The 13275-nt window shown below is 37.7% G+C and overlaps 1 protein-coding gene across 1 annotated transcript in view; it reads right to left on the bottom strand.

Moving 5' to 3' along the window:
- CD226 (CD226 molecule) overlaps window positions 1–10762 on the bottom strand; it is a 38501-nt gene extending 27739 nt beyond the window's left edge. The window contains 4 exon segments of the mRNA XM_010283295.1: window positions 5867–5874; window positions 10098–10261; window positions 10264–10436; window positions 10720–10762. Coding sequence (XP_010281597.1) covers window positions 5867–5874; window positions 10098–10261; window positions 10264–10436; window positions 10720–10762 — 388 coding nt within the window.
- Between the last annotated feature and the right edge of the window lie 2513 nt (window positions 10763–13275).

The raw sequence follows: 13275 nt of genomic DNA, 5'->3' as shown, positions 1-13275 counted from the left end.
TTGGTATCAGGTATGAAAATGGAAGAAATCAGTGTATCATCAGTATTTTTTACTGAATGTCTCCTTTCCATTCCTTTTTGTCCTCATTAAGTTATAAATTATATTCCTGTCTGACAGGCCAGCTGAAAGAAAGGTTCATCATTAGAAATATAAGCAGCAGAAAGAGATTCTGCAGATGGGAAATTTTCAGAACTTAAAATATTAATCACCTCTTAGTGATTTCCTTTAGAATATTTGGAAGTTTAACACTCTGAATCTATAATTCCTTTTATCCTCTGCTTTTCACCCATCTCTGTTCATTCCATAATTTAACATGTATTTCCCCAAATAAAATATTATTAATTCTGTACTAGGTAAATTAATACTATCTCCTTAATTTTGAATATTTTAAAGCTCTCACTGTGCACTTCCCATTTTACCCTGCAATTGCATCCTGTAATGATTTCCGAATGCCATTACCCCAAAATGTCATTAATCACATTTACACTTTGAGAAACAAAACCCAAAGTTATAAAACTCTTGGATCTGGATTTAACTACTGGGTGCTACAGCAGTTATGGTCGATATTAGAGATAATACCATACTTTAGCTAAGTGGAATTTCCCAGTGTTGGCTGAAACAACATAGAATTCAAGAATAGTAGCTGAGAAGATGAAGTATTTTTGGCTTATAGAGGTAGGGGAATACTTGCCCCCCAAAAAATTCTCTTAACCCACTAGATTCAACTCCAGGTCAATTTTGTTTTTTCTAACTGCACCCATTCATGTTTGGACAGTGTTTCAAGGTTCCTTCCAGGTCAGCTGTCCCTGCTTCCATCACATCTATGCTTCCTTTTTATGTTTGAGTTTAATCAGGAGCTTCTTGTTTATCCATTTAGGCATTCTGGCATTTTTTCTTGATTTCCTGCTTGTCTGGATGGGTCATTGGAGGAGGTTTTCCTTCAAAATGTTTTCTCCATCACCCTTGGGATTCTTACAAGCAGATCTCTGAATGGGACAAAGTCTGCTCTTCTGAAGGTTGTGATCTTGCTTTTTTGCTTTTATCCCCTTCTCTTGGGATCATGAACTCTACTGTGCAGCTAAGGTTGCCCCTGGTCTTCACAAATCCAGCAAGTTCTTCCTTCTCTGTAAGTCTGAGGCTGAGCAGAGTGCCTCCTCTCTTTAGCTACTTAATCACGTGAGTGACAAATTTATTATCAATGCACTCCAGAAACCTACCAGATTGATTGTGCCCCGCTTCTCTAGAGATAACAAGTAGTTGAAGTCTCCCATGAGGACCACAGATTGAGAAGTTTCTTCCAGTTGTCTGATGGAGGCCTCATCTATATCAGGCCTGCTCACCCTGATCAGACAGTCATTAGCAGACACCCACTTCAGCATCACCGATGTTAACCTGCCTGCTAATCCTGACCCATGAGTTCTCAGCTGGCTCATCATCCATCTTAGACAGAACTTCTCTCATTCCCACTGCTCTCTCACATAAAAGGCAATTCTCCTTCCCTACCGTCCCAGCCTGTCCTTCCTAAAGAGTCTGTATCCAGCCATTGCAGCACTCCAGTCATGTGAGCCATCCCACCACGCCTTCGTGATCCCAGTGAGACTGTAGCCCTGCAATGGCATGCAGAGCTCAAATTCCTTGTTGGTTGCGCATGCTGTGTTCACTGTTGTACAGACACATCATATGGTCATACAATCATGCTGATTTCCCAGAAAAGTTATGAGAGCTTCCTCACAATGTGTCCCCTCAGCATTTCCTTATTTGTGTGGACATACTTGTAATGCTCAACCTTGTGCAGGTGTTTCCTGTCCATATAACCCCACACTATTTGCTCGTCAGACCAGCCCACTTCCTCACTCACTTGTGGGTTGTCATCTCACTTTCCTGTTAAAGCTCCCCTCACTATCATGTTGGCAAGGACACTTTTCCCCACACGCTCAGGTGGATCCTGTCTCTTCCTGGCAGTCCTTGATCATCAAAAAGGGTCCATGGTGATAAAAGGTAACACCTTGTTGTTGACACCCAGCTATGCAACTGGGTCTTGACCCACAGAATCTGCCCCCTCTTCCCAAGGCTTTTCCCTTCTTTGTCAGGATCAAGACACCACCTAAGCCACCCATGTCCTTGACCACCACCTCCAGCACCATGTAGTCATGCCTGATGTGCTCCAGGTCTCTCCTGGACTCCTTTGGTGTATGTGTGGAAAAGCGAGAAGGGGTTAAGCATCTGAGGACTTGGCCAGTCTTGGCAGTCTCTCTGCAGCATCTTAGAGTCTACCCTGGCAAGGAGCAAATCTCTCCAGACAGCAGGTTGGGTCAGCAGATGAACAGATGAAAAGTAAGAGTCATCCCCAAATTATCACACAACAGCAAGTCAGTTAATAGCTATAGTATCCATCTGACATGCAATGCGTGTTCATCAAAACAATGCTCATAGGGAACATATAAAACAACCCTTCTACTTTTATCTTACTTTGGTAAAAACACAGCAGTCCTCATGGGTACTGAACGTTACAATTTTTTCCTTAACACAGCATATTCTGATGTTTGCATCAGAGTAACCAAGTAAAGTAACAGAGTAACCAAGAGTACATAACCGAGTACATTTTTCTTAGTAACTAACTGAACATTCAAAATGGCGAAGAGTAAAAAGAAGAAAAGAGGGAAAAAAAGTCAAAAAATCCTCAGTGCTGAATAAAAGGATCTGGATGCTCTGATTGTGAGCCAAATAGAACTGAAAATGTTATCACATTGTCCATTTCCAAAAGACAAATTTTCTCAGAGTCATATACAAGACAAAGGAGGCATTATTCTGTTTCATTTAGCAATGGTAAGACCTTAGATGGAACGTCGTGTTTCATTCTATGTATCTTATTTTAATAATGTTATATACAGACTGGAGAAAATTCTGATGACAACAAGGACAATGAAAATTAGAATCTAAACAAACTAAGAAGAAAACCTAAAAGAACTGTGTATGTTTGGTACAGAGGGATGATTGAAGGCTGGCAACACAAGAGCCTTCTTCTTTTTTCAGAGGAAGGATTACAGTGAAGAAACTCAGTATTAAACAGAGATACCTAGGTTAGATATAATGGGAAAAAAATCTCCTTGTAAGGCTCATTAAGCACAAGAAAGACTATACAAGAGTATTATGCATGCATTTCCAACATAGGAATCAGTCAGGGATGATACAGATATGATTGTCCTGCCTCAGAACACAGAGATGGATGAGATGAGTTTGAAATATCTCTTCCAAGCCTGAGTTTTCCACAATTCTATAATTCGTTTCGATCTAAGCTTTTTCTTCAGAAAGGAAGAGGAGATATCTGCTCTACTTCTAATGGGGCTGGTTTGGTTTTTTCCCTTAGCCTTTTGTACTGAAGGGGCATCCAATCCTTAGTTCATCACAGAAGATAAAAAGTAAGAAAAGCAGCATTTAACAGGTCACTAATCACAGCAGAGGTGTGAAAAAGGCAGCTTCACTTGCTTCCATCCTCTCACTTTCTAATTAGGTGCTGACAATGCGGCTGACACTGTGTAAGATACAGAGATAGTTCTTGCTCTGGGGAACTCAGAGTCTGAGAGCGACGAATGAAGATCCCTGAGGATTATTTCTTGCTTCCATGTGCTTTAAAAGACTGATAATTTTTCACTGTAGACCTCTGAATCACATTCTAAATTGAGACAGAGATAAATAGAAAGCAAGCTATTTCAGGTGAATAGGGATTTGAAAAAAATCTATGCAACGTGCTGCTTTTGGCAGGCAGAAGAACATTAATATAGAAGTAACTGCTGAGTGGCATGGATATCATCACACTAGCTAAGAATAGAAAAGCTCTGTCTCTGCTATCACAGAGAGGTTGATCATTCTATTTAAAATATGGGAGTACTTCATGGTACATCTGGCTTTTAAATACTCCATTAATGAACTTCCATTCTTACTCAAAGCTGCTAGCAAAACATATCCCCTGAGCAAATGGTCCATTGTCACTGACTGACAGATACACAAATTTACTCTTTAATTTAAAAAGAAAAAAATCCAATTATATAATATAAAAAAAACCAACAACAACCAACCAATTATGCAACTCTGCACACTTCACATTATGGATGTAAAAGTCATTAGAAACATCAAAAAAATATTTCCCATTCTATTCAGAGCATAGGATGTAAACTTTTAAGTCTAACTAGTAGTATTTCAGCACCTTACTGAAATAAAACTCCTGAGTAAATAAAATATGTTTCAAAATATACAGAAATTCATGTTAGAATGCAACAGTTTTGAAAGGTAAACAAACAAACACAGGACATCAATATTCCAGGTAATTTTTAACTACATTCATTCTTTATGTAAATAAACATACAACACTACACTGCCATAAAGGCCAGTTTTCATTTAAACAGTTTATGTATCACATAATTCTTCACTGTTGAAAAACTTTGACCTTTTACTAGACGTGTAGCAAAGACATAGTGTATAAGAGTAGAACAACATCAGTTTGTGACCTCTTTAATTATGTTTATTATAGTCTACATTTTAGGTTAAATTCTATTATATTTAAAATAATCAATATTCTAATTATACATTTCAATGCAAATGTAACAACTCTTAATTCAGGGATCACTACATTTTGATGCACTGCAAGCCAGAGAACTAACTATTAATAAGGCCAAGTGGTTTGGGAGGATGTGTGAAGCACATGAAGCCAGATGTACTTACCACTACTCCTCAAGGCAGAATGAATTAGAGGGTAGTTTGTAGCTGCGTAAGAGGCATCAGTACAGTGGTCTGCTAACGTGAAAAGTATTGCACTAAACTGCAGCTGACAAAGAAAAGCCTCATACTTTCATAAGGGCAAGACAGAAAAGAGCAAGATTATCATTATGGGCAATGACAATACAAAGCTATAACCAAGTAGTAATGGTATGTCATGTGTCATCACAGATATGAGAGTGCAATAGGAAAAAAGTTGTACATACTGTCTATATAGGAAGCCTACATTAAACCCATTCAATTCAACAAAGTATTGGACCTGGAAGACATTTTAAATGTAAATTGTCACTAATTTATTTTGCCAGGTTGGGGACAAGGCAGAAATACACTTCAGATTTGCAGAATTCTTAAGATGTTGATGTAGAGATATTGATGGAAATCATACTTTGAACCAAATATTTGTCTATTCATCTTGTCTTAACCTTTCCTCTTCGTATATCCTCATTATAATGCTCCAAGGAGTCATGACTGGCTGAAAAAGAACAGACAAAACAAAGAACAAAAGCAAATATGCATGACAGGATGACAGGACCAGTCCTTAATTTCTGTTGAATAAATGATGAAGAGGCCACAATAATTCCTTAAACTCCTTTTTTGTAACTTGATACTTTATTCAAACTTCAAAAAAAACCCTTCAAAGATAAGTAACTGTTGTACTGATGGATTTAACTGAAGAGAAAAAAAACAAAGGACCGAAGACAGGTCTGGAAAAGGATCAAATAAACAAATGGATCCATGTCTCAAGTGGCCATAGGTAAGCAAAGATCTGGGCAAAGCAGAAAAAGACAAAGGTTATAGCATGAAGAAGAAAGGAATTTTGCCGATACCTCTTCCAATTCCTTTGTAAATTAAAGTCCTCCAAGGATCCATTCCAAAGTGCTAGAGACTGGAAATGTATCCTTTCCTTGTATACATTTCTTTGCAAAGGTTTATCATTAAAAAAAAAAAAAAAGGAAAGCAAGATTTCAGAATTTCTGCTGCTGGTTTGCTATTGTTAGGTACATGGCTGGCAATTGGCAAACCAACACAGCCGAGTACGGTGTTTTGAGTGGCCACCCGGGATGGTTAAACATGCACCTCTGTACACCCCTGCCCAATGGACTGACCGAGCGTCCTTAAACTGTTCATTAAGAAAGGACAAATAAAACTGCTGATGATTCCTACATAATCTTTACAGCTCATAAAAAAATGTACAAGGAGTTTTCTCTGGAAGTATGAGTTTTGTTTGCTTAGTGCAGGAGTATTTGTAATTCATAGAATGTGGGAATATTAAGGGAAAATAAAAATCCCTTGAATTCAGTTCTGAAAACTGTCAGATATATGCTCACACAACAGGAGGAAAGAAGCAACAGATTCACCCAGCTGGGAAATATCTTTCTGTGGGATAACTAGACTATTTGTTGCCAATATACTCATGTGTAACAGTGGCAGAACACACTTTCAAGTTCTTCGCAGTTATGGTACAGAATTTCATCACTGTATTCCGCTTGTAAGAATATCCTGTACCTAATTTGTTTCCAGTATAATATCCTGAGTATTACTGCATTTCTGTCAGTATGTTTCAGTAACTGCCAATAAAGAAATCATAGATAACATTGTGCAGACTGCAAGAGTTCTTTCTCATCTATTTCACAGATGTTATATGAAATCTTTAGCCAAAATTTAAGGCAAAAAGAACAAAATATGTCTTATCATTTTTATTATACATTCTGATACATCTCTGGGACTAAGGTGAGACCACACCTAGTAAAAATAAAATCAATTACTACAATAAATACATCAAAAAATTTATGTAAGTGTTGATTTATCATGACTTCCAGGGTCTTCCATCTGCCAGTGATGCAATGAGGATAGTATGCCAAGAAAAAACCTATGTAATGAGAGCTATAACTTCCTCTGTCTCCTGGGATCTCAGGTCCTTATGACAGCTCAGCCATTGCTTATCCAAGACTAAGCTGCTTTTTTTCTTTGTTTTTTAACTTTTGCCTCTGATTGAAAAAGAATTGCATTCACCCCACTGAGACCATGGTGGGGTGAACTGCTGTTCTGCGACCAGAGACTAAGCCAGGAGTAGAGTCCTAAATAGAGTTTCTCCAGTATTATTTTGTCACCTCATACACTGCAAATCTGTTGTGATCTTTTATTCACTCAATAGCATCTTTAATCGCATATTAAAGAGTGTAATCACAGTGGACATTTTCTTTATAAAGATATCTTCACTCTAAAGGGAAAGAAATAGGGATGTTGTTGACATACTTATAAAAAGAAGCGTGCTTAATGCTTGTCAAATACTTGACTTCTTTCTTCTCTTTCTCTGTTTTTGTTTAATAAAGCAAGTCATGATCCCCAAACTTTTCTAACTGCTTGATCTAGACCGTCTAGTCTCAGGGTCTTCTTAACACTTGAGTTGCTGGATCTAGTAACACTACTGTAACCATTAGACACTACTCGAAATATTTACTTATTAAGCATCAGCACCTGAGGCTTCAAACTATGGAAATGAAAAATGCTGACAAATCAGAATCATACCAATTTTGCTCATTCTGTATTCGTAGTTTTAAAAAAATTATACAAAACATGTGGGAAAACAGAATCAGACTCATGACCTCTGTTGATTACCTGGAATGTAGCAGTAGAGCAAATCTGAACAGCTTGAGTGCAGAAACTTTCATTATTTTGCAAGCCAGCAAAAGTTAATCCAAGATAATTTATCCAAATTTATCTAACTGCCAGGAGATATGATTTCCATGTGAAGAGCATTTCACCTTATACTTCAATCTAGTTAAGAATCTCCATCATAACACCATATGGCATTTCCCTTTATTTCTGCTATTTCCTTCCAGTGGAAATTCTGAAAGCCAGTCATATACTCTATACCCGTATTCTGTTGCCAGCTTTCATTGTGGTATGTGCTGCAGATTCCTCAATGCTATACTTACATGCTTAAGCTGATGCAGGAATGTCTCTGAGTCTTGCAGTAACAGGTCAGTATAGATAAATCCTGACAATTTTCAACGCCCTGGTAGCACAAATTAAATTATAAACCAGGCTTCAGTTTTGATTGACACAAAAACCTTAATAATATCAACTTAACTTCATTTGTGACAATTTACCAGAGCAAGCCTAAGTTTCATGTTGAATATTATGTGTCCACAAAGCTGCATGCATTTAAAGGCAGATAGATATAACTTTAACTTAGCCAATGAATCTTTAAATCTAAAACCACAAAATGCAAAGTATTAGACATCATGCAATTCCCTAAAAAACCCCCCCCCAAAACAAAATAGTGTATTAAATGTTTGTTGATTAACTGTTATAAACAGAAGAAATGGATTTTGTAGTGAGTTGTTTACTTGTCTGGGACACGGTAGGTAAATTAATGCTTTTAGAAAAGTAATGTCTATTGGGTATCAATAGATCAGAAATCCTAACCAAAGAAATCAGTGTAATTGGAAAAAAGTTTTAATTACCTATAAAATGATCTTTCTAGTATGTTTTCCAGATTTATTTATTCCAGTGGGTATCATATTCCTTAAGAAGCACTTCATATTCCAGAACCTCAACTATTTGTGTATATTAAAAGATCCATGTACAGTGAAATTATGAGACTAACATGCAGCTTTCTCAATGCCCTTTCGCTGGTGCAGGATAAAAAAATTTAAAGCTGAACATCAGTGCCTAACTTTAGAGGTTGGAAGATGAAGAAGTAAAATTTTATGTCTAATGTCAGCAGTAAACTAAAATACCATCTGCACTGAAGCCTGCCCTGAGGGACCCCACTCCACTCTTTCACTAGTAGGACATTCCCCCTACACGTGAATTGTATGGCTATGCCAAAGCGCCACAATGGGGAAAATCATTTCAGGTCCAAACTGTTTTATCTAACTAAACAATCTGGGAGAGACAGAATTAACTTTTTTCAAAGTCACAACAATAACTTATTTTCCACAAAATTTCTGCATTGATGAGCAACAACGTTACTAATAAAAAGCTAACAGAGATAGGAAGACAGTTTGGATTTCCTATTTCATAAGTGTCATCAAAAAATGTGCTGGCTAAAATCAAGTTTCAAAAACCTTCAGTGGTGAAGACAGGAACAATATACCTTGAGTTTTTGAAGTTTAGATATCTCCTACAAGAGTCAGATCCACTGTTTCAATTGTAACATTGAAATGAGAGAATTGTAGATAAAATAAGGTTGAAATGAAGACTCAGAAGGATCAGGCTAGGAAAAGAACTGTTATTTTTACCTTCTGGTCTTTCAAATGCTAGGAACTAAATTTTCCTTTCAACCAATTCTTTCCTAGCTGTGAAATACAATAAAATATTGAATGAATTGAATTTTTACTCTAGAGGATGGGAAAGCGGAACATATTCTTTCTACATTCACAATATAAAATCAACAAGCCAATAACCAGAACTAGTTATCTTTTGAAGGCTATTCTATCATGCACACATAGTAATCTTCTAAGGACTTCTATCAGAGAAGCTTGTTAATTTGATTTGTTGGTTAATTTGTACCAGAGTTGTCAGTTGACCAATGCTGACTAGGCATGCATGGAAAAATACTATTTTATCCTCTTACTTATACAGCTGGAAAGGAAACCGAATTGGATGAGTGGTCAGGTAATTACAGAACCTTTGAAAAGTACATGGGCAGCTACACAGAGAGTACATGGGTATAACTGGATCTTTTTCTTTCATTCTTCCTTTTTCCATCATTAAAAAGTCTCCTTTTAAAGAAAAGGTATTTTTTCTTTATTTAAACTTCCCTATTTCCCTCCTTTCTGTTGCCACACTGTTCCTAAATGGTTATTTTGTTCCTGAAAAAGCAAGCACAAGAAGAGCTTCTAAGAAAAAAAAAAAAAAAATTTTTTTTGGAATGCCTTCATCATAGAACATAACAATAAAAATATAGTATCCTCCATAGGTAGTTATGATGCTTATCCACGAAATTTCATTGGTAGTTGCAATTTCATCCTCTAAAGACATCCTATAGCTTGTTGAAATGCTATGAGAGCCTTGGCCCAATGGAAATATCACCGCTGCAATGACCATTAGTACCTGAAGTCTGCCATGTAATACGTTGCTGCTGTGACATCTATCCATCTCGTCCAGTTCCCCTCCGTACTTCCTGCTTCTCTTAAAATGATCTTTCATCAAAGTAAAACAATTCTTTACTGTTGTGCTAGTTCTTTTCCCCAGATTACTCCATTTCTGCATGCTATAAAATTACAATGCCAGATATTCCCTCAATTGGCATGGATTTCTGTTTTGCATATATCAGAAATTTAAAAAAACAATGAGAGACTTACTTACCTCACTGAATAATTTTTATTACCTTTTCCCAAATTCCATCTGGGTAAGTCACAATGGAGCAAAAATAAAGACCAACATCCTCCAAAGTGCTCTTGATGAAGGATAAGGACTTGTCTTCCCTGGAAGCGCTTTTAAAATAAATTATTCCATTGTATTTGTCTTCCATATGTCTATGCCATAGATTGGATGCAAGACAGCTACATTTTCTTCATGAGTTACGTTAAATTTCATCCAGGATGTTTTGATTATCACGGCTTTTTTTGGATATATGCATTCCAGTTTCACCTTCTCAGTAAATTTTACAGCTGAATCCACAAGCTTTCCTTCTGCGTTGGGTAAAGCACACACAGAAGTTCAGTTTCAGAATTAACATAATTGAAAATTGAAATTATAGAACAACTCGGAAATTACTTTAGCAGCACTACAAGCAAAACACTGAAGAAAAATTCACTAAGAAAAAAAACCAAACACTAGATGTTATTATTATTTGTAACTTCTGAATATCATTGAACAGTTAAAATTTTTCTGAAACACACAGTAACACACTTGTGAATTGTGATCATATCTGTCATAATGCAATAAAAAAATGAAAGATGTTACCTAGGAATAAGAAAGCAACCTTACTTCCACAAAGCTGGAGAATGGCGATAAGGAGAGATACATGGTCCATCTCAAAGAACATGAATCAGTGACTTCAGTGCGACATGGTTTATTCAATCTCTGTGCACCATGTGCCTTTCTCACAGGATGTTTTTACTTTTGGAATATGAAAAACACTATGCACTTTTCACTTTCACATTCTAAGATACAACATGGCATGTATCCAAAATCAACAGAATTACTCCATTTTTCTGACACTGCAGTTCAACATTTATCTATTATGCCGGGAGTGTAATATCTAAAGAGAATGTAAGACTGTTCCTATATATTAGAGCTCATAATTTTGTGACTAGTTGTAGAAAGTAATGTCTTAAGGTCTGAGAATTTATTTACGATAACATGTCATAAACTAGCATTTTGGGATCAAAATTATGCAGATCAAAATTTCTTGTTCAAAGGTGTAAGAATCCTGAGTATTTGTGACTCTCGTTGAAATTTGTCAAAACAAGCCACACTCTTACATCTTTTATGGATTTTTATCAGGACAACTGCAAGCATTTTTGCACCTCAGCAGGCCATAGTTTTATGGAGCTGCTTAAAATATGAACATGATTGACCTGAAGTCAAAACTAAGCTTGGTTAAAATTCTCAAATCATAGAATCACAGAATAGTTTGGGTTGGAAGAGACCTTAGAGATCATCTACTTCCAACCCTCCTGCCACGGGCAGGGACACCTTCCACTAGACCAGGTTGCTCAAAGCCCCATCCAACCTAGCCTTGAACACTTCCAGGAATGGGACATCTGCAATTTCTCTAGGAAACCTGCTCCCGTGCCTCAGCACCTTCACAGTAAAAATTTTCTTCCTCATATCTAATCTAAATCTACCCTCTTTCAGTTTAAGGGCATTAGTCCTTGTCTTATCAATACATGCCCTTGTAAAAAGTCCCTCTCCAGCTTTCTTGTAGACCCCCTTCAGGCATTGGAAGGCTGCTGTAAGGTGTCCCTGGAGCCGTCTCTTCTCCAGGCTCAACACCACCAACTCTGTCAGCCTTTCTTCATAGGACAGGTGCTCCGTCCTTGTAATCATTTTTGTTGCCCTCCTCTGGACCTTCTCCAACAGGTCCATGTCTTTCCTGTGCTGAGGGCTCCAGAGCTGAATGCAGGACTCCAGGTGGGATCTCACAAGAGCAGAGCAGAGGGAGAATCAGTTCCCTTGACCTGTTGGTCACGCTGCTTTGGATGCAGCCCAGGATATAGTTGGCTTTCTGGGCTGCAAGTGCACATTCTTGGCTCATGTTGAGCTCCTTATCAACCAACACCCCCAAGTCGTTTTCCTCAGGGCTGCTCTCAATCCATTCTCTGCCCAGCCTGTACTTGTGCTTGGGATTGCCCCGAGCCAGGTGCAGGACTTGTTCTTGTTGAACTTCATGAGGTTCACATGGGCCCATTTTCTCAAGAGCTGTCCAGGTCCCTCTGGAAGGCATCCCTTCTCTCCAGCATGTCAATTGCACCACGCAGCTTGGTGTTGAGTGCACCCTCAGCAAGTTTGCTGACAATCTCATTGTCCATGTCACCAACAAAGATATTAAACAGCACCAGTCCCAATACGAACCCCTGAAGAATGCCACTCATCACTGGTCTCCACTTGGACATCAAGCTGTTGACCACAACTCTTTGAGTGTGACCATCCAGCCAATTCCTTATCCACTGAATGGTCCATCCATCAAATCCATGTCTCTCCAATTTAGAGACAAGGATGTCATGCAGGACAGTATCAAATGCTTTGCACAACTCCAGGTAGAATAAACAAATGTAATTTGAACTAAAGCTCACAACATTAGAAATTAGTCTTTTAGGTGATCAATAGCCTGCACAATCTTGTGAAGAACTTAGCATTAGATCTGTTTATGACTCCTCCCACAGTGCAACAACTTGTGTGTAAACCAAAATCTGTATATATTTTTCTGTATTAAACTAGGCGTGGTTTAGGATAATACAACATTTTGAACGTTTGCAATGACTCCATTTTGCCTCTTCCTAGTTAGATCTGTAATTCTCCATTGTTGCGGTTGCACTTATTTCTACTCTACCTTGTCTGGATTTGCAAAGTACACCCAGATAGTCAGTAGTCCATCTGATGCCAAGTGTAAAAATCTAAATAGAAGAGAATTGAACTGAAGATTGAGTCTTGTTTTATTTGCATTGCAAAGTTATCTTTTCAAAGAGATCAAAAGATTAACTGACATTAAACTTGTCTCAGGAAACAAAAGTATTGCCGATAAAAAGCGCAGGAAATGGGAAGCTTCAGAAAATAAATTGCAGATCTTGTTTTGGAAAAGAAAGGATCTTGTGAGTTGAAGAGGTCCAGTTCCTGGGTGCTGTGCGGCATAGCAGCCTTCAAATCAGCTACACAGGATCTATATGGTTCCTACATTTAAATCTTAAACCTCAGTGACTACCTGTTCTTAAATGACAGTTGTAAATGAGGCAAAAAGACAAAATATCTCTCTAGCTTGAGTGGTGTTCCACAGACGAGTGGTGTTCCACAAAATCTAAAGTGGAATAAAAAAGATAAACATAT

The sequence above is a fragment of the Phaethon lepturus genome, unplaced genomic scaffold, assembly GCF_000687285.1.
Source record: "Phaethon lepturus isolate BGI_N335 unplaced genomic scaffold, ASM68728v1 scaffold10880, whole genome shotgun sequence".
NCBI lineage: Eukaryota > Metazoa > Chordata > Aves > Phaethontiformes > Phaethontidae > Phaethon > Phaethon lepturus.
This window is presented reverse-complemented; position numbering and strand designations above follow the sequence as displayed.